Raw genomic sequence first — 21,161 nt, forward strand, 5'->3', positions numbered from 1 at the left:
TTTCAGGTATTTTTAGTCCTCCCCATAAGCATCATCTGTGTTCAGTTCCTGTGTAGACCATAGAATCACAGAACTGTAGAGCTGAAAGGGACCCCAAGGATCATCTAGTCCAGCCCCCTGCAATGTAGGAATCTCAGCTAAAGCATCCATGTGTAAAAGGAAAATTCCTGGGCTCACTTGGTTTACCAAGCAAAGACACCAGCCAAGAAAATAGGAGCAAAACAGCACCTGTAGGCCTGGCCTTTATTTAAAAGACTGTTGCAACAGGACTTCCAGCCACCCCACAGAAGAAGCAGGAAGAAGCCCCAAACAAAGGGATGCTTCCTCTTTTATACGGTTTCCCTTTTCCCATAAATACCTCAGGTGAAGCATCATGCATACATCACAGATACATCATACATATGTCACAAACGGAGGGGTTTTCTGGTAGAAACCAGTTTGTCAGGTTTGCCCCCAACCTCCCTGTTATGTACTGAGTTGAATAGGATCCAAAATGCAGCAGTCTGATTGGTCCTAGAACAATAGGACCCAGAATGCAGCAGTCTGATTGGTCCACAGGAGCCACCCAATCCAGCTCCAGGTGGAAGTGAATCCACAACCTGATTGGCCTACAGGAGAATCCGGGAATTAGCCAATCACGTGGGGCCCATTGTGTAAATAATGTATATAAAGCAGACATTCTGGGGAACTTCCATTCCTCACTACTATGAGCTGAATAAAGAGCATTAAATCCACACTCAACTCTGAGTATATTTCACTTCCTTACCCACCGCCATATACCTATCAAGTGATACAATAGGAATATTTATAAGTTCCTGGTTTTCCCCTGACTGAGGACCTAATCCATTCCTGGGTGGTTTGCCATTGTCCATGGGATGACTGCCTGTCTGGCACCCATCTGCCAGGCTGCCAGTCTTGTGCAAGAGGCTGCTGTGTGCGTGATCCCAGGTTTCAGGGATTATGGCTGCTCACATCCCAGATTCCCTCCTTGGTAACCATTCCTTTCCCAAACAGAACAAATTTGGAATGGCGCAAATCCATACTGGAGCATTTTTATATGACTTTCTAAAGTTTTCCCAGTGAGCCAGTACATAAATACATTTATCAGTGAATTGTTGTATTTGTTGAATAGAGATAGGGAAAAACTGTGATGAAGTGTTTTGTGGGGACATTTGCAGGAGTGATGTTTTGCGTTTGGTAGTCGGTGTGTGTGTGATGTCTGCTGGAGGGGCAACCCCCCCCCCAACCTTTACATAAATTCCTGTAACACATGGCAGACAGCCATCCATCTTAACTCTAATGGCTGTAAGTAGAGATCAGTTCCCTGAGACAGGAAGTGCTTCCTCTAAGCAAGAAGTGTCCCACAAAAGAGGACACCCCACTCCAGTCTGATCCAGCAAGAATGTTTGGCCTCTCTGCCTTCGCCACAGGGATCAGCACAGCTGACATCCACGTTCAGGTGCCCGACACAGAGAGGCAAGCTGCCAGTCACCTGCAAAAGCATTTCCAGTTGGGCTGGCAATTGAGAGCTGCCTTTGGACCTGAGGGGCGGCTGCAGAGCCATCAGCGTCACTTGCTGACTCGGGCCTGCACACCTTGGGACACGGGCCAAGAGGGAGGCTTTGGCCCACTCCTGACTGCGCAGCTGAGCTAACGGGATGCAAGCAAAGAGCAGCTGGTTCATGTTCCTCCCCTTCCCCCATGTGAATTCCAAACATCCTCTCAGTTCTGTCTTTACTATTATTGCAGCATTTGGGGACACAGGTGGTACCTTTTCCCTGTTAAAGGCAGGGGTCAGCAAACTTTTTCAGCCGTGGGCCGGTCCACCGTCCCTCAGACCTTGTGGGCAGCCAGACTATATTGGGGGGGGGGGGAATGAACGAATTCCTATGCCCCACAAATAACCCAGAGATGCATTTTAAATAAAAGGACACATTCTACTCATGTAAAAACATGCTGATTCCTGGACCGTCCACAGGCCGGATTGAGAAGGCGATCTGACCCACGGACCTTAGGTTGCCTACTCCTGTGTTACAGCATTAAATTCATGAGTTGCTTTTTTGCCACAGAACAAAACAAATGCATTCATGAAAATCACAGCTGGGGGGGGGAGGATAGTCACCTGGGTTTCCCAGGTCTTTGGCACTCTAACCACTTGCCTGTGTGATATATGACACGTGAGAGAGGGGGGTAGCGTGGTGAGAGAGATCGAGGGATCCACCACACCATGCACACTGGCGAAAGTAAGCGGAGTGCAGCTTGCCTCCCTCCCGGGGGGCAGACAAGCACAGCCTGCCCAAGTCCTGCTGGGAGCAGGGCGTGTTCTCTGTAAATGCACGGCATTATCATCTGGCTGGATGTGATGTGAGGCAGGAAGGAAAGGGAGGTGTAGAATGTATTTCAAAGGCAGCCCCCGTCAATGTGCCCCCCCACCCCAGAGCCAGGGAGGGCTGGAAGCGGGACAGGGGTTGGCGGATGTGCAGGAGGGCTCCAAGGGCAAAGAGAAGTGGCCTTTGCTTGTGCCTGCAGCCAGCTCCATGAACTATGAACCCCAGAATCTGCTGACTCTGATACATATGGGGATTTTAAACTTATAAACTTATCATACAATAAAAAAGAAGGGCGCTAGTTTGGAGTGAACCAAACAATGTTGGGTTTTTGGGTGACCCTGTGACCCCCGGGTTTGAGGGTCTATTGCCCCATTTGTGGGATGCTGCAAAAACACGGGATTTACATGAGTGGAATGCAAAATGCTGTAAAACATTTGCCAAAGTTTGGATTGAAAAGCATTAGATTTTGGGATCATACCAATGGCCCCCATTTTGAGTTTAAATTACTCTATTTGTAGGGTTCCGGAAAATCTGGGGTTTGCAACAAAACAATTACAAAACTTTGGCACCAGTTTTGAGGGGATCCCAGATTTTGGGGTTCATAGTTAATGAAGCTCCAAAAGAGCCAGGATCGCTCATAGTTGCAGTCTGCTCAGGGATGCGATAGGAGGATAACTAACTATGAAGCCCAAAGTTTGAGATCCCCTCCAAACCTGTTCCAAAGTTTTGCAGTTGTTTTGCAGCATTTTGCAGTGAAAACATCACAATTTGTAGCACCCCACAAACTGAGTAATCAAACATGGGGGTTGTAACTAACACCTGTGGGCGGGGCTTTCGCTGCAAAATGTTGCAAATTAACTGCAAAACTTTGGAACAGGTTTGGAGTGGATCCCAAATTTTGGGGTACATAGTTAATGGGACCAGTGCTGGGAAAGGGGAGAAAGGGGGCACTAAGACTAAGATGTCAAAGAACAACCCCCACCCCAAGATAAGGCTGAAGTGTTTGGGCTTTAGACGACGGGGTGGGTGAGGTCACAGCAACATTCCCCAGCCCAGCAGACTTCAGATGTTCTATTTATTTACAGCATTGGAAGAGCAGGCCATAGGCAACCAAGTAAGGCAAGACACAGGCTTGCTGTCTAAATGAAAAAGCGACAGGGAGGGAGAAGCAATTCAGGTGCCAGGTCTTAAAGTTACATAGCAACTTCCTATAATGTCAAGCTGAAAACGGTTTGGGTGCAGGAGGAGCCTGAGGCGGCTGGACTTCCAGCACATCGGATGGAATGTTTCGGATGGCAACACCTATTAGCCCCAGCTAGCCCAGCTGTCCTCCTGCAGCCCAAAACATCTGGATAGGAGAAGATGGAAAGATTTCTCTCCCTCTCCTTTTCTCATAATATTAGGGATACTCAATAAAATTTGTCAACAATCAATTTAGGACTTACAAAAGGGAATTCTGTTTTATTCAGTGGAATTTGTGAAACTCACCAGCACAAGGTATAATAAGACATTGTTTTTACTGTGATTATTTGCACTCATGATGGCATCAGGGTCGTTCTATGTTATCCCATTTTCGGTACCATTTGCCTGCAAATGTTTCCAGGAGGGAAACTCTGCTTTGTTTCCGACTGGTGCATGTGCCATAGCTTCCTGCTGAAATCCTTTAACTTTTTATACCACAAATGACCTGGTCAATTTTATGTCCCACTTTCATTGCACTATAGCCCAGGAGTGCTTCTCCATATGGCAACAAGGCAGTAATACTGGGAAAGTATCACAGAACAACTAATAAAGCAGAATTATGTGTGGACAGAATGGCACAAATCCATCACTAATGCCCTATTGGGACATGCTGCAGAATGAATATACCTGCAAAAACACACCAGTCTGGAAAGGGTCCAGGGTAGTTTTAAAAGAGGACTAGAAAACTTGAAGAGGAGAGCTCTACCAGGCTCTACCAGCAGAGGCGGGTTTAGAGGAGCATGGCACACTGGGCGCAGTCTTGGGGCGCTTCAGGGCATGCCACTACTATGATGTAGAATGGAAGGCAAGAGGCGGGGGCACCAAATTTTGGTGTTGCACAGGCTGCCGCTGAAATCTGAGACCCCAGGGTCCGCCCCTGCTCCTAGCCACAAGAGATACTGTAAGTAGAAACACCCGATTAAGAGACAATCCACCCCAAAAGGGCTCTTGCCTCCATGGTCTGCTCTGGGTTTCCCAGAGATATCCGGCTACCCACAACCACTGCTGGAGAGAGGATACTAGGCTAGCTGAACCAAACGCTCTCCTGTTTCTGGGTGGGAAAACAACCGAGACCAAATGTGATATTGGAGTTGGACACACCAAGGCATCAGGACTTCCTGAACATTGTGTGGGGACTCCTGGTAATATTCTCTGAGAGCTGCTTTTCCTTAGCCATGCTGCAAATAGAGGGGTTGTGTGCAATGCCTGAACAGATACAGTTCTATCATCATCTGCTATGACACAAAATTTGGCATCCTGAGAACTTGAAGCTGTTTAAACTTTCTGTTTTTGTTTGTTTGTAGTCAAGTTTGTAGTCTTCATTGTTTGGGGCGGGTGGGGAATCAGTTATGGGACATGTAGGGAGAATCTGGTGTAAGCTCAGGAACTAGAAAACTTGAGCAGGACTTCAAGTGAGAAAGGATGCAGTTTGTGCTATCAGCAGGCTGGTGGATCAAGGAGCCAGAAGGGAAGGAGAGGAGTCAGCCTAGATGCAGAATCTGGGCAGCAAAAGGCCCACAAAGGAGCTACCCAGGCTAAGGAAGCTTTAGAAATCCCCAAACCCCTCACAGAAATACAGTTTCCTCAAAGGCAGGAAAGCAAAGTTGCAGCATTCTATTTTGATGTGGTTTGAACATGCCATATGACATAGGAAAGGCCATTTCTGGATGATGAAGATGGATATAAGTCTGAGAAAGAGCTCCAACGAGCACGTCCCACAGACACAAGGGAATCTTCCTTCCAGTTTGCAATTGCAATGACAGACATGCAAGTCAGTGAACTAAATTCCTCAAATGCTTCATGCAGCCTGTCCACTTTTCCCTTTTCTTTTAAAGCACTGCATGAACTTGTCACTTTAATAACCACCTGAAACAATAAATCATTTTTTAAAAGTGCAAAGCTGCCGTGAGGGTGGGAGTTAGCCAATCAGCACCAATCATAATCAATTTCTGCTTTGGATGTTCAGAATCTTTTGCTTTTCCAGAGCTCAACCGGGGGCAGGGAGGCAGGAATTGCATGTTTTGAACGAGGGGTGAAACTAGGGTTTATTTCACGCAGGTCAAAGACCCAGTGCATTTGCTCACACACACAGGCCGGGAGCCTCAGTGCACCCCTCTGGAGGCTTCACCCAGGGCAAAACACCCAGCTAGCCCCCGCATTGCACGGCTCTGCTTTGAACAGAGTGCTTCAAAGCAGCCTCACAGCTCTGAAAGGATTGCATCCATCTTCACCTTTGCATCCATCAAATCTGCAAAACGGGCAATGCCCTATCAGGCTGGCATGACTAACCTGTGGACTCTCCAGGTCACAGACTATAAATCCCCTTATCCCTAGTCACACAAATCCCATTATCCTCAGTGTGCACAAATTTGTATGCCACCCTTCATCCAAAGATTGCAGGGTGGTTCACAACATAAAAATACAAAATGAGAATGCAAAATGCAAAGAAACAAAAATGAATACCAAGTTCCACCCCACAGGGGACAAACAATTATTTACAAGTCCGTTCCTCCTTCTCAATCAACTTGGAGGGTCCTTTAGGCACGATATTGATGCTAGATATGCGCCAGCTTGCTAGCACTGGCCAAGTCAACCGACGTGTGGCTTGTCTGGCACACCAGCAGCACTGAACATCCTTTTCGCAAAGTCCTGATGCGCTTGGGAGATACAGGATCCCCTCCACCGCCCCCTGCCCCAATTGTCCTTAGTCAAGCAAAGGTGCTTTGGGGAGCCCAAAGGCGTCTGTTCCACAAGGCTGAGGACTTGCCCAATTAGCCAGACTTGCATCTTAAAACCAGTGATTAACGTTTTAGTGGATTAACCATGCTAATTGATTAGTGTCCCCGCAGTGTGCCCTGAACTATTGGGAGCTCAAAAGGTGATGAATGGTGTCTCCCAACGCAGTCCCACCTTGGGCACTGCTGCCATCTAGTGGCAAGGCCTTCTTCCTGCAGTTGGGCTGCTTGGCTTACCTGGAAGAGCCACTGCAGGAGAGGCTGAGGGCAGTGGCAGGTGCCGCGGTACAGGGCGCCAAGGAAGCCGTCTTGGAGGAGCGCCATCTGGAGGGCAAATGGAGCGCTGGAGACAAAGAGGGGAAAGGAACGGAGTACTGAGGATCACTCGGGTTGTGAGCTTCCCCAACAACCATCATTCAAATCTCAACCCAGCCCACAGGATAGGTAGGGCATCTTGGGAGATGGACGCAACGCAGGAAGCTGCCTTCTGCTGAGTCTGATCATGGGGCTGCCTAGCACAGTACTGCCCATGCTGACTGGCAGTGGCTCTCTGGGGTTTCAGGCAGGAAACTTTTGCAGCTGCACCGGGAGATACTGGGGGTGGCACTTGGGACCTCTGCATGCAAGGAGGATGCCTGCGCCCCACGGCCCCACGGCCCTTCCCCTGAGGCGCGGAGGCAGAAAGGAAACACAGGAGTGAACGAACTCTGACAACAGCTAAGAACCTCCACCTGCAGGGGCAGTATGCCTCTGGATTAGACCCTGAGGATGCACAGCAGGGCAAGACGTCACATTCACACTCCAGAAACAGAGTACTGGGACTGCAGGACTGTGTTCTGATCTGACTCCACCCCGTGATGGAGGAAACATCTGCAGCTAGACCAGAGAGGGCACAACTGAAAAATGTTTCCCAAATGGTTCTATATCTCGGCTCCCTAAATTGCAGAGGAAATTGTGGGGTTTTGACAGATGGAAAATTGGATGTCCTTTTTCTTTTTATTTCTTGTTTCTATTACAGTGGTACCTCGGGTTACAGATGCTGCAGCTTATAGACTCCGCTAACCCAGAAATAGTACCTCGGGTTAAGAACTTTGCTTCAGGATGAGAACAGAAATCGTGCAGCGACAGCAGCAGGCCCCATTAGCTAAAGTTTTATCTCAGGTTAAGAACAGTTTCAGCTTAAGAACGGACCTCCAAAACGAATTAAGTTCTTAACCCGAGGTATCACTGTATTTGCTTCTTTTTATCTTCTTTCTTCTGTTTTCTCTGCTCTCTTCTTTTATTTTCGTTTGGTGTTCTCTGCTGAGGGCCATTATTGGGATCCCAGCACCACACACAGGAAGGCAGCCCCCCCCCCGTGAGAGATGGGGAAGGGAATCCTCCCAGGGGGAGAAGCTGGGAGAAGAAAGGAAAGCTCCCAGGTGAGAAGAGCTAGGAGCGTCCAGCACTTTCTGTGAGACAAGCATTTCATTATTTTTTTAAAAAAGATATTTATTGAGATTTTCAAAATGTTACAAAAAAGAGAAAAAATAAAATAGAAGCAGAAGAGAGTACAAAGGATAAAAATAATTGACATAATAGAAAAAAACAACAACAAAAACCAACCCCTTCCCACCATATACGAAAAAATTCCAAATGAGAAAAAATGACAGAAAAAAAGAAAAAAAGAACGCAAAAATCACAAAACTTTAAAAACATTTAAAAACAAATTCATTATTTTCAAATCCTTAACTGTCATTACCTTCTTTCTTAGACCTCCTCCTCCTCCCTTTCTTTGTATCCTAGTTATTAATTATCCCAGCAAATCCTTGACCTTATCTTTATATAATAAAATAAACCTTAAAACTTAAAACTTAAATCTTATCCTTACCAACTTCTCATAATCATAATTGTCAGAGTTGCTTCCAGATCCTAGCTCACAGAGGATCACGCTAGCCAGCGATCATTAAATAAAAGTCTTTATTGAGTTACAGTTTCCATTCTCAAGCTGCTGCGTGCAACTCTACGTCTCATGGTTAGATCGGCGAAGCTCCATCTGAGTCTCCGCCCCTTGTACACCAACTTAATATCCTAGCCTTGCTCCACCTTTTCCGCCTGACTGTTCTTCTCTGGGTCCCTCTGCCCCCCGGGGTCTCTTCCTTCCGGGATTCCTCTGACGCTGACGCTGACCCCCCTGACTCTTCTCCCTCCTTTCGGCGGGCTTTAGGACCTGGCTCCCTTTCCGGGCTGCCTACTGCGCCACCTTCCTGTGCATTTGAACTTGTCGCGCGCGCCCAACCTTCCACCTTCCGTCTGACCGTTTCTTCGCTCCCCGATGGAGGTGTGGCCACTCCTGACTCGTGCCCTCCCCCCTGTTGTGAGCTGCCAGCGCTTGATCCCTGGCGCCCTTCCTCTTCCCTGCTCTCTGGCGGTGACGCTGGTCCCGATTTCCAACTGCTCCCCTCTGAGTCCCCTCTGGCTCTATCTTCCTGGGGTGTCCCCCTAGGCTCCCCCCTTGCCCTGGCCACTGGTGCTCCTTTCTGTGAATCTTCTGATTCACTGGAAAGACTCGGAGATCTCGGGTCGTCGTCATCACTCATCTTTTCTTCTGCCTCCTCCCCCTCGCTCTCTGTTTCCTCCCTTGCCCTTGCCTCTGCTCCTGAACCCCTGACATCCATCCCCCCCTCGAAGCCCCCTCTTCCCCCCTCCCCTCCTTCCGGTGCGGGATCTGGGTGCTGCTGTGTCAGGGGGACGAATGTCGGATACAGTTCGCTTCCCGTGGCGGGCCGCCATCCGAAGTCTTCCGGTTCTTCCTCCCTGCTCTCGTTGACGACGGTCACCTCCGCTTCCATCTCTGTGCCGCCGTGCTCGAAACCCGGGTCGTCCCCGAAAACGTCCATGTCCATCTCTCCCTCGTTGCCTTCTGGAGACGTTGCTCGTCCTGGACCCTCCAGCCACCTTCTGCGGAACTGCTCCTCTGGTCGATCATCCCACCAATACGAGGGTTCTGAAGCAGATCCCGAGGGTGACCCCTCCGGGGAACGGGCGTCTCGTGTCGGTTCCTCGTCCGAGTCGAACCCCCGGAACGTGCTGGCTGAAAGCGTGGGCGTGAAAAGCCAGTCGTCGAAAAAGTCTGCTGGCATTGGCCTGTGTGGGAAGAGGGCATGAAACTCTTCTTTGAGCAGAGGTTCGTCTAAAGCGTAGCCCGGCACCCAGCTGTTGGCACTGGCCGGGGTGCCCTCCTTGGCGAGAAGGTATTCTACCCCCTCTTCCCCCCATCTGGAGTCCAAAATCTCCGTGACTTCGTTGATGCGCTCCTCCTGTGCCACTCCCCCTTGCCCGGTTCTCTCTCGGAGCGGACCCGGTGCCGTTCCTGGTTCCTGAAACCTGTGAGGTGCCTTGTAGGGAGTGAGCACCGATCTGTGGAACACCGGATGCATTCTGGAACCCTCCGGAAGAGCCAGCCTGAAAGCCACCGGGTTGACCTGTTCTTCGACTTGGTAGGGCCCCAGTTGTTTATGCCCTAGTTTCTTCTTCGCCAACGACCTGGCCGGCACTGCGTGGGCTGCTAACCAGACCCAGTCTCCCACATGGATCTCTTCGCCAACCCTTCTGTGTTTGTCCGCTTGTACCTTGTATGCGTGTTTAGCCAGCTCCAGGTGCCGCCGCAGCTGATCGTGGACCTCCTGCAACTCCGACGCGAACGCATCTGCTGTCTGCGGCTCCCCCTCCCCCATTCTTTCCAGTCCCGGGAAGGTTCTGGGGTGCCTCCCGTTGTTGGCGAAGAACGGCGTGACCCCCGTGGACACGTGCTTCGTGTTGTTGTAGGCGAACTCGGCGAGAGGCAGGTAATCCACCCACGTCGCAGGCTGTTGATTCGCATAACATCTCAGGTACTGCTGCATGATGGCATTGACCCGCTCCGCTTGCCCGTTGGTCTGCGGGTGTCTAGCCGACGCCAGGTTGATCTTGACGTTCAGGAAGCCCATCAGCCTCTGCCAGAAGTTCGAGATGAACTGTCGCCCTCGGTCGGACAGAATAGACCGCGGCAGACCGTGAACCTTGAACACGTGGTCTATGAACAGTTTGGCGGTTTGTTCCGCCGTGGCCACCTTCGCACACGGAATGAAATGTGCCATCTTGGAGAACAAGTCCACCACCACCAGCACAGCCGTCTTGCCCCTCGAGCTGGGCAGATCCGTGACAAAGTCCAGGGCCACTCTCTCCCATGGTTCGAACGGAGTTTGCAGCGGTTCCAGCAGTCCGGCCGGCGGTCTGTGCACTGGTTTGGCCCTCTGGCAGGTGTCACACCTCGCCACGTAGTCCGCGACTTCCCCTCTCATTCCGGGCCACCAGAAGTCTCTGGCTACTAATTCCACCGTCTTCTCCTTGCCAAAGTGCCCGGCAGTGGGCGCGTCGTGCAGCTGCTGCAGTACCTTGGCGCGAAGTTCGTCTCCCGGCACGTAGATGGCCCCTTTACGGATGAGCAAACCATCTCGCAGCTGGAACTCGTCGGTCGCTGCCGTGCCCCTGTGCACCTCTGCCATCTTTGCTTGCGCGAAGGAGTCATCCTGCAACGCTCGTCGCACCGCATCCAGGTCAACTGTTGCCGCCGCGCACGCCCACACTGTCGGTGCGAAGATGTGCATGGCGGCCGCTGGCGTTGCCTCCTCCAGATACTGTGGCTTACGGGAGAGAGCATCCGCCATGATGTTGGTGTCCCCCGGGACATATTCTATTCGGAAGTCGAAATTCGCAAAGAACTCAGCCCAACGTATCTGCCTCTGGTTCAGGAACTGTGCCGTGCGCCAGTGCTCTAGATTCTTGTGGTCCGTGCAGACCTGCACCGTGTGCTTGGCGCCGATCAGGAAGTGCCTCCACGCTTTGAACGCTGCATGAATGGCCAGCAACTCCCTGTCCCAGATGGTGTAGTTCTGTTCGGACTTGCTGAGCTTCCTTGAGTAAAACGCTCCCGGCCTCCAAACCCCCTGCGGGTCTTTCTGCAGCAGGACTGCTCCCACGGCTCTGTCTGAAGCGTCTGTCTCCACCCTCATCGGCCTGCTGGGGTTGACATGAAGCAGCTGCTCTTCCGACGCGAAGAGACGCTTGAGTGCCTGAAAGGACTGCTCCGCCTGCTCTGTCCAGATGAACTTCTTTTTCTTGGAGCTGAGCGTGTCCGTGATGGCCGCTGTCTGCATCGCAAAGCCTTTGATAAACTTGCGATAGAAGTTCGCGAAGCCGACAAACCGTTGGACCTCCTTCCGGTTGCGTGGGCTTTTCCAATCCAACACTGCTCGGACCTTGGCGCTGTCCATGGCGAGCCCTTTATCAGACAACTTGTAGCCCAGGAAATCCACCTCCGTCACGTCGAATTGGCACTTCTCCAGCTTGGCGTAAAGCCTATGTTGCTGTAGCCTGCTCAGCACTTCCTTGACGTGTCTGTCATGCTCCTGCTGCGATTCCGAAAAGATCAGGATGTCATCCAAGAAACAGACGCACGTCTTGTAGAGGAGCCCCGCCAACACGTGATGCATGAAAGCTTGAAAAACGTGGGAGCCATTTTGCAATCCAAAAGGCATAACTCTATATTCGTAGGTGCCCAGGGGCGTGAACATGGCTGTCTTCCACTCATCTCCTTCCCGCATGCGAATGAGGTTGTATGCCCCTCGCAGGTCCAACTTGGTGAACACTCTGCCCTTCCGTACCTTTGCGAGGAGGTCGTCGATTCGGGGCATGGGGAAGTCCGATGGCTTGGTCACACTGTTCAAGATGCGAAAGTCCACTACAAGTCTTTTTTGGGGCGTGTCCCTCTTCTTAACAAAGAATACCGGACTGCCCCCCGCTGCCTTGGACTCTCGGATGAAACCGCGCTCCAAATTATGATCTATGAACTCTTTGAGTTCCTGCAGTTCGTCCTCAGACATGGAATACAGCTTCCCTTTGGGCAGCGCCGCCCCCGGCAGCAGGTCAATTTTGCAGTCATATGGTCTGTGGGGGGGTAGCCTGTCTGCCTCCTTCTCGCAGAAAACCTCCAAAAATTCTGCGTACTTGTGGGGAACCGCTTGCAGCGTGCCTAGCTGCAGCTGTGACTCCTCTTCCTCTCCTTCCTGCCTGGGCACGATGCAGTGTTCAGCGCAAAAGGAAGAGCCGAAGGTCAGCTGCCTCTGGTACCAAGCCAGCGTCGGGCTGTGCTTGTCCAGCCAACTCATGCCCAATACAATGGGCGTGTCCGATAGTTGAGTGACATTGAAGCTGATGATTTCCCTGTGATTCCCAAGTCGCATCACCATTGGTGGCGTCTGCTTCACCACTTGCCCCCCTAGCAGCTCCCTGCCATCCACCGTGACAACCTGCAGGGGCAGCGTGGCAGGCAGCAACTGTATAGCGTGCCGGTCGACAAAGTCCTGCCCTATAAAGTCCGCATTGCTTCCGGAGTCAATGGTGATTGGCACGTCCATGGTGATTCCATTGGGCAGCTGGAGCGACGCGGTGAGCCTCACTACCGGTTTGGGCGGGAGGGGGTCCATGGGCTGTAAAATCTCTGGGGACTGCTTCACTGACACGTCTGGCTGGGCCCCAGTGCCTCTTCCAACCAGACTCCGTCGTTTCCCTGCTGTGGTTGTCCTTGCTGCGTTGCTGCAGTTACCATTGCTGAGGCTGCAGTGTGCTTGTGGAGCCTCTGGGGACACTCTTTCGCCATATGCTGTGGATCATCGCAGATGTAACACTTCCTGTTCCCTCTAGGAGGCTTCGCTTTCACTGCTGCCGGTGCTAGGGCTCTGGCTGCTGACTGAGCCCTTGCACCTCCAACCTCCATAGGTTCCGCTCCTCCTCCTGGCGGAGGCGTGGATTGCGCACGCGCTGCTTCTCTGGGAAGGAAGGAGGAGCCCCTGGCTGGTTCGCGCCCTCCACGCCCTTCGCCACTGCTCCACGGACGTCCTTCCAGCCGCACCCCCACCGCCAGCGCCCTCTGAACGATCTCCTGCGTGGTCCGGGGTCTCTCCCCCCTCGCAATTTCATCTTTAACCGAGCCGTGCAATCCCTCCCAAAACAGGTCTCTTACAGGAGCCGAATCTCTGTCCCATTCCAGAGCACTGACCAAAGCGAAAAAGCGGGCATGGTACTGCCTTACGCTGGCCCTCCCTTGCTTCAGTCCATGTATCTGCTGCCGAGCAAGATCCACGTCAATGCTTGACAAAAAGCACCCATCCATCGCTTTAATAAAGGCATCCGCGTTTTGGAGCGCCGGATCCTTATCTCTCCACAAATTGCGCAGCCATGCTTTAGCATCTCCATGCAAATGGGACATGATGAATCCCACCTTCTCTTGCTCATCTCTAAAGTCTTTGTTCAGCAGTTGCAGTGCACACATTACATCTGCTCTAAAGTTGGGGTACTGTTGCAAATTCCCATCGAAGTGAGAGACCAAACCGCCTGTTCGTCTCCCCAACCCAATCCCCTCCGGTTTGGGTGTCAGTTGCCCTTGCTTCGTAAGCACTTCCAACCTGACCTGGAGATCCCTGTAGGCGGCAGCTGCGTCCTCCTCTCTCTTCCTGGATGCAAGAGCCTCGGCATTCAGGCGCGACACTGCTTCTCTGAGTTCCACTATCTGCTGTTCGGCCGTCATGTTGTCTGCCGTTCGTGAGCTCGCTAGTAGGCACCCGCTTTCTCTCCTCTCCGCGAGGCTGTAGATGCCCACAATTCATGAGATGGAGCTTACTGTCAGAGTTGCTTCCAGATCCTAGCTCACAGAGGATCACGCTAGCCAGCGATCATTAAATAAAAGTCTTTATTGAGTTACAGTTTCCATTCTCAAGCTGCTGCGTGCAACTCTACGTCTCATGGTTAGATCGGCGAAGCTCCATCTGAGTCTCCGCCCCTTGTACACCAACTTAATATCCTAGCCTTGCTCCACCTTTTCCGCCTGACTGTTCTTCTCTGGGTCCCTCTGCCCCCCGGGGTCTCTTCCTTCCGGGATTCCTCTGACGCTGACGCTGACCCCCCTGACTCTTCTCCCTCCTTTCGGCGGGCTTTAGGACCTGGCTCCCTTTCCGGGCTGCCTACTGCGCCACCTTCCTGTGCATTTGAACTTGTCGCGCGCGCCCAACCTTCCACCTTCCGTCTGACCGTTTCTTCGCTCCCCGATGGAGGTGTGGCCACTCCTGACTCGTGCCCTCCCCCCTGTTGTGAGCTGCCAGCGCTTGATCCCTGGCGCCCTTCCTCTTCCCTGCTCTCTGGCGGTGACGCTGGTCCCGATTTCCAACTGCTCCCCTCTGAGTCCCCTCTGGCTCTATCTTCCTGGGGTGTCCCCCTAGGCTCCCCCCTTGCCCTGGCCACTGGTGCTCCTTTCTGTGAATCTTCTGATTCACTGGAAAGACTCGGAGATCTCGGGTCGTCGTCATCACTCATCTTTTCTTCTGCCTCCTCCCCCTCGCTCTCTGTTTCCTCCCTTGCCCTTGCCTCTGCTCCTGAACCCCTGACAATAATATTCTTTCATAATTCTTTAAACATCTTTGCTAAAGCCAAGTAATTTCATTCCAACATTTTTCTATCATTCATCCATTTTATAAAACAGTTCTAATGGTAGAAAAAAGAGGTATAAACAGATCCAATCTTCATCCAGCGTCCCTTCCTCCTGGTTCCGGGTTTTGTCAGTCCTTATTCCCGTCAATCTAGCCCATTAACCTGGCAACCTTATGTCCGAGGCCCTCAAGTCTCTTCCATGACCCTTCCGCGGCTCTTCTTCATACATGTAACTGTATTTTCCCTTGTCTCCTGCTCGTGGCAACTCCAGCTTGACAATGTTTTTAACCCTTCTCAACAGATCAGCCCCTTTTCCATGTTCAACAATGAATTCCATGTAGTATTTAAAAGCATGTTTCAAAGGCCCTCCAAAATTGAGAGCCCCCACAGTCCCAAACATCTCACGGCCCGTTGCCGTATTTGAAAAGTCCAAACATCCCAGCATAGGGGGGTCAATCCAGCCCCCCATTTCCAAACCAAGCCAAACTTTTCCTTTCCAGATATGGCTTTTTCCAAGTTCATTTGTCAAATCCAAAAAATCATATTCCTGTTGGGCCTGTTCTGTCAAAACACACTCCTGATTTAATGTCAAAAACTCCTGTTCTGTCAAGACACACTCCTGATTTAAATCCTGAGTGGGCTCCACATACTTTCCCACTGTCTGTTCAAAGTTTCCCACTGCCTGTTCAAAATTTCTAGTCGAAGTCGCCATCCAATTCACCTTCTCGTGTAATTGTTCCAGTAGATCGTTTGTTTTATAGAGAGCATACAACAAGGCTTCTGAATACATTGTCCTACAAGGTCGGATACTTGTTCCCACGGTTGTAATCTGTAACAGCTGTCGACTCCCTGGAGTTAGTTACAGTTTCACAGTTACAATTTCACAGACTCCCCCTAGGGGGAAGACTTCTATTTATTCTTGCAACAAAGTTTCCTTTTTTAAGATACTTTGTCCATATATAATCCTTTAAAATGTGAAAGGGAACAGTGGAATCACTAAGTTTCTCTTCTTTTAGCCATCTGTCAAAAACACTTGTCTTTGGTTAATGAACTTCACGCGTCAGTCCTGACAGCCCGCTCCAGGATCAGGACGGAGGAAAGTTACTTCACTTTAAAGTCACTTTAAACAGTCCAAAAAGATCCCCCCCCCTTCTCCTGCTGTCGAAGGGGGGTTCCACAATTTTAAATGGTGAAATCCAATCTTTTAAAAGCGATTTCCTGAGCTCTAGTTTAAATTGCCTTTGCTTTATTCTGTTTACAAAAGAACGGAAGGATGACTTCCTGTTTAGACCTTCCCGTTCCGTACCAAATTCAAGTAAATTTTTAAAGTCCGATTCTTTCCTACTCGCAAGTCCTTATTTGATGTCCAATTGTTCAAAGTCTTTTTTTTAATGATATTTATTAAAATTTCCAATGAAAACAGAACACATCAGTAAAATAAAATTAAAAGTAAAAAGAAAAATACACAATACAAAAATACACAGTACAAAATACAAAAAAAAAAACAAAAGAAAAAACAATTAAAAACAATACCACCTTTTCATCACCACTTTTGAATTTACTTATTTTCTGGACCTCCTCGTACCTCCCTCTTTTGTATTCCAGTTCAATTTGTTTGTCCAGCAATTTCTTTCCCTCTTTTTTTAATCCCAATCCTTAATCTTAATATGGTATAACATTAAATTCTTATCTATTAATAGCCAATTTTCCGTTCTTTTAACCTTTTTATGCCTAATCCTTAATCTTAGTCTATATATATAACTTTAACGCCTGTACAGCTAGAAACCACTTAATTTCAATCCATCATCACTCTAACATTCTTTGATTTTGCAATGTTTCTGTAGATAATCTTTAAATTTCTTCCAATCTTCTTCCACCGACTCTTCTCCCTGGTCACGGATTCTACCAATCATTTCCGCCAGTTCCATATAGTCCATCAGTTTCATCTGCCATTCCTCCAGTGTGGGTAGCTCTTGTGTCTTCCAATACTTTGTGATGAGTATTCTTGCTGCTGTTGTTGCATACATAAAGAAAGTTCTATCCTTTTTTAACACCGATTGGCCGACTATGCCCAAGAGAAAGGCCTCTGGTTTCTTCAACAATTGTTCAAAGTCTAAGTACTCACGGGTGCTTATTTTAAAGTCCAAATTGTCCCAGGAAAAAGGCAGCGCTCTCCGGCAACCGCTATGCGGCTTCGCTCCACGGAAATAGCAGTTGACTCACAGCACTGCGCCACTTCCCCCTCTTCACTTCGGAGCCTGTTAGTGGGTTCCTTAGCGGGTTGGGGGGGCGCTAAAGGTGCCCGCCGAGTCCCATGGTCACGGGCTTCATCCGCCTGTGATTTTTAAGTGGGTCCCCGCTTCGCCGTAGCGGAGAAGACCCATTTTCCGCGGAGCTAGTACCTCCAGTTCAGAGGGAGTCCGCCATTGCCGGTGGCGCCACCCTGGAAGTCTGTGAGACAAGCATTTCAAGCAGTGCTATTTTTCTAGAAAAAGAGGTGGTGGAACTCACCATGAGCACTTCCCTCATTCTCTTAGAACCTGAGAGGTGCTGGAACTGAGTTCCAGCAAGTTCCCGCTGAAAAAAAAAAGCCCTGGTTGCAAGCTACTTTTGAGACTCTGCGTTTTCTTTGCTTTTTTCTGTTTCAGTTTTTATTTAGATTAATTTCTTTTATCTTATTGTATGATGAAAAAGCTTTTAAAAATCTTATTAAAAAGAAAAAGGAAGTGTGGGGTTTCTGCTGGGAACAGGCAAACTCTTAGATTGGACTGTATTTGCAGACCCCGCCTTCCCACTCTAAGAGGGTCTTGTGAATGAGCTGTCTCTGTGGCCAGAAAGGGGAGCCTTTGGCCCTTGGGAGGCTGCAGGCTGCACCCCCCGCCCCCCCCCGGGGCCCAGCTGGCACCTCCCATGCTCAGGGATAAGGGGGAGGGTTGTAACCCACAGGTTCTCCACTCCTCTTCTGCATACTTTGTTCATTGATCAAAGGACATGGCTGCTCTTCAGAGAGGAGTGGGGGGGACCTAGCCTTCAGGAGAAACCTTTCCCCCAGGCCTCCTTTTGACAAGGGGGGGCGGGGCTCTTGTGATTCTGTGCTAAGCTCTCCTGGGGCTCACAAATCCATCTGTCTAAATCAAGTTGGAGGTAAACAAAGAAAAAAAGCACCCCAGAAATGGAAAAAATCCCCAAGCCAGTCACTCCTTCAGAGCATTATTTCTAAACAACTCCTGTAAGTGAAAATAAAAGATGCAGGAAGAAGTCTTGTGCATTAAAGAGAAAACACAATTTAAAAGACACCCGGCGGCCCCCCTAAAAGCGGCTGTTTTTCAAATAAATCTTTCCAGAGCATTTGATGCCATACTTTTCTGGGACAAAATATATTTAAGCTGCTCAGAACATAATGATCCGTAGTGATGGTTCCCCCCTGGGCCACGCAGGCTGTCATTCCGCTCCCTGACTGTGTCTAGGCAATTTGATGAATTTCTCCTCAGCAGGAATTGCTGCAAATTTGGAAACGAAAAGAGCTCCCGGTTCTGGCTTGCTAGGAAAAAAATAGTCTTTATTCTCTGAAACGCAGAGTTTGCATTCAAATTCACGCATGCAAAAGTGAAACGCAAACACATTTTTTTCTTTGTCAGATGGGTGGAGGAGAGGAAGGGTCCAGTGGAACTTTACTCCATGAAGAACAACTCATTTTGCCCCCGGAACCAAGGAATCAGGGGGCTCTAGGAATTGCAGCGTTAAGTGAGTTGGCGCTATCACAGGCTCTAGCCAAGAGGCACCCTCCACAACTAGTCCCTCCACCCCCGGTTCCAAATACGCGGAATTTGGTTTCCAGAGCTTGCCCCAGAACAGAAAAGAGCACACATGTACTGAAAGAGGGGGGAGCACTTTCAAAAGGGCTCTACTGTTCTTAAATGTTGAATCTGTTTTCCTCCAAACACAAAGCCAGCAAATTCTGCAGAGTATCAATCACTTCAGGGTCATCCAGCTGCAACTCTTCTTTTAATTGCACAAAGGAAGATGAGCTGGTCTCCTTGTGCCCCACTTCCTGCCTGTCTGGAGGCCTCTCAATAGGCTGAGTGACTTGTCCAAAATTCCAGCTGCTGGGCTCCGGCTGCTCTGGCCTCCAATTCGCCTTGCCTGCCTCCCAGCCAGTCCAGCGTCAGCCCTTAGGGGAGCGAGGCTGGATCCTGACATAAAGGGTATTGATGAGCATGGAGTTACAAGGAAAGCACAGACTTGCCTCGTGTCGTTGGAATCCAAAGGGCCTTTGTCGGATAATGGAAAGGGCATTTAAATATAGGCCAGGTCAGAGGTTAATTGCGTGTGTGGAGCTGATGTAGGTATTAGATCCGCCTAGTCAGGACCACAGGCTCCAAAAGGCCAATTCTGTTCAAGGAGAATCCAAGCAGGAAGAGTGACTCATGGGCGGAGGGTTGGTGGGGGTGGGGCCCATGAGACCCCAAATGTCGTGTGTGCAGGGTTGTGGTTGTTGTTGTTGTAAAAGCACTGAATATTACTTGATGGGTAATGAATTTCGGGGAAATAAAATTGGGTGTGGGTGATCTGGGTTATGCAGTAAGGTATTAAATTTGGGGAAATAAATTAGGATGACTTTATCTAGAGATTCATGTGGGGGATATGAGTGCATTGAAGAACATCTGATTTGGAGTGATCTGGAGCTGGGGTGGCATATTAATTAGGGAATTCACCCAGGGTGATTTGATTGGGAAATTAGTTGGCTTGCTTTCTGTGAAACTCAACTACTAAAGTTACGTCTGTACCTATTAGGCGACATGTGCAAATATGTATCTAGGGGTCAGTGCCCTGAATCTCTTATGTACTCAGCAATGCCCCTACAGCCAGGAGAGCAACCTGGGGCCAAGGTAAGTGATGACAGAGGTGGGTATGCTGGGGGAGGCAGAAACACAGAAGTCAAAGAGTAAGTAACTGCAGTGGTACCTCAGGTTACATACGCTTCAGGTTACAGACTCCGCTAACCCAGAAATAGTGCTTCAGGTTAAGAACATTGCTTCAGGATGAGAACAGAAATCATGCTCCGGCGGCGCAGCGGCAGCAGGAGGCTCCATTAGCTAAAGTGGTGCTTCAGGTTAAGAACAGTTTCAGGTTAAGAACGGACCTCCGAAACGAATTAAGTACTTAACCCGAGGTACCACTGTATAGGGATGCACACAGGGTGTGCCCAGGCACAGCCTAATGTTTCAAAAAGATTTGGGGTTTGTGGCAAGGAGCACAGAGTGGCAGCTCGGCTCCCTCAGTTGCCACGACTTGTGGGGAGTGGCAAGGGGAGAGCAACAAAGGTGGAAGGGAGGAGGAGGGAAGCAGAGAGAGACGCAGAAGAAGAAAAGGGTTCTACCTGTGTTTCTGGAAGCAGTGGTAAGGGAGGAGGCCACTTGCAGAGTGGCTGGGGAAACCCAGCCAGATGGGTGGGGTATAAATAATAAATTGTTGTTGTTGGCACAGACAGAAGCTGCAGATCCATTCCAGCCTTTTTCTTCTGCCTGTGTCTGTCTCATGGCTCTGTCTCCACCTGAGCTCTGCTTGCCACCTTTTGTGGAGAGATATTAGTGGGGGTGAGAGGCTGCTTTTATGGCACGCAAGCAAGGAGGAGGAGAAGCTCCCCTGCCCTTGGCCCTCCAGATCTACCTGCCCCTGGTCAGCCTGGCACAGCTCCTTTTCTCTGCAGGAAAAATTCTGTTTTGACTTCTTGACTGCTCCTGTTGTAGACGTTTTGTTAGCTTTTTGCCTCTTTACCTCTTCCTTGTCCTTCTTTGTTTGTCTTGCAATTTCCCCCCAATTCTTTCCTTTGTTGAACTAAATAAATTCCTTTGGTGCACATGCTAATGAAATGTGCTGTGCAAGCCTGTATAAATGACAGAGCGGGTGTCAGGACTTGAGGGGTGTCAGGAGGGCATTTCCATGCAGAAACATCCTAGTCCAGGGTTCAGAGACTTGGCACACAACCCAAACGATACTACAAAGGGAAAGACGGCCACCCTTGTAACAATGCGGCTTGTTTGCATGTTGGGTGCTCAGTCACTGCCAGAGCTGAGTGTCCAGTAGGAGCCAGGAACCAGAGCAGGCCAATGTCTCCATTTCAGTTTCTTGTTTTTCCAATCCGAACTTCAGTTTTCCACATTTTTGCACTTTCCTCATGAAAATCCACCAGCATTTTAGTGCAAATTTCTCCTAACATAGGCATTTCTGCAAGCAATTATTCTATCATAATTCATTTTGCATACCATTGTCACTAAGAGATGCATTTCAACGTACACTTCCCCTAATATGTGTAGTTTGGCACACGCGGTTTGATTGGAGAAGTGCGTCA

The 21,161-nt window shown here is 49.7% G+C and overlaps 1 protein-coding gene across 5 annotated transcripts in view; it reads right to left on the bottom strand.

Annotated features, from left to right (window-relative positions):
* The window catches only part of FAM178B (family with sequence similarity 178 member B), a 177,356-nt gene that overhangs the window by 124,075 nt on the left and 32,120 nt on the right, over positions 1-21,161 (bottom strand). For all 5 annotated transcript variants that reach the window (XR_013989823.1, XM_081018155.1, XM_081018152.1 and 2 more), the window contains one exon: positions 6,545-6,650. Coding sequence is in view for 4 of the 5 variants with exons in the window: in XM_081018155.1 (XP_080874281.1) it covers positions 6,545-6,650 (106 nt within the window). In the remaining variant the exon portion in view is untranslated. The remainder of the gene's footprint in view (positions 1-6,544; positions 6,651-21,161) is intronic.

Source organism: Podarcis pityusensis (assembly GCF_964106645.2).
Source record: "Podarcis pityusensis genome assembly, chromosome: 8".
NCBI lineage: Eukaryota > Metazoa > Chordata > Lepidosauria > Squamata > Lacertidae > Podarcis > Podarcis pityusensis.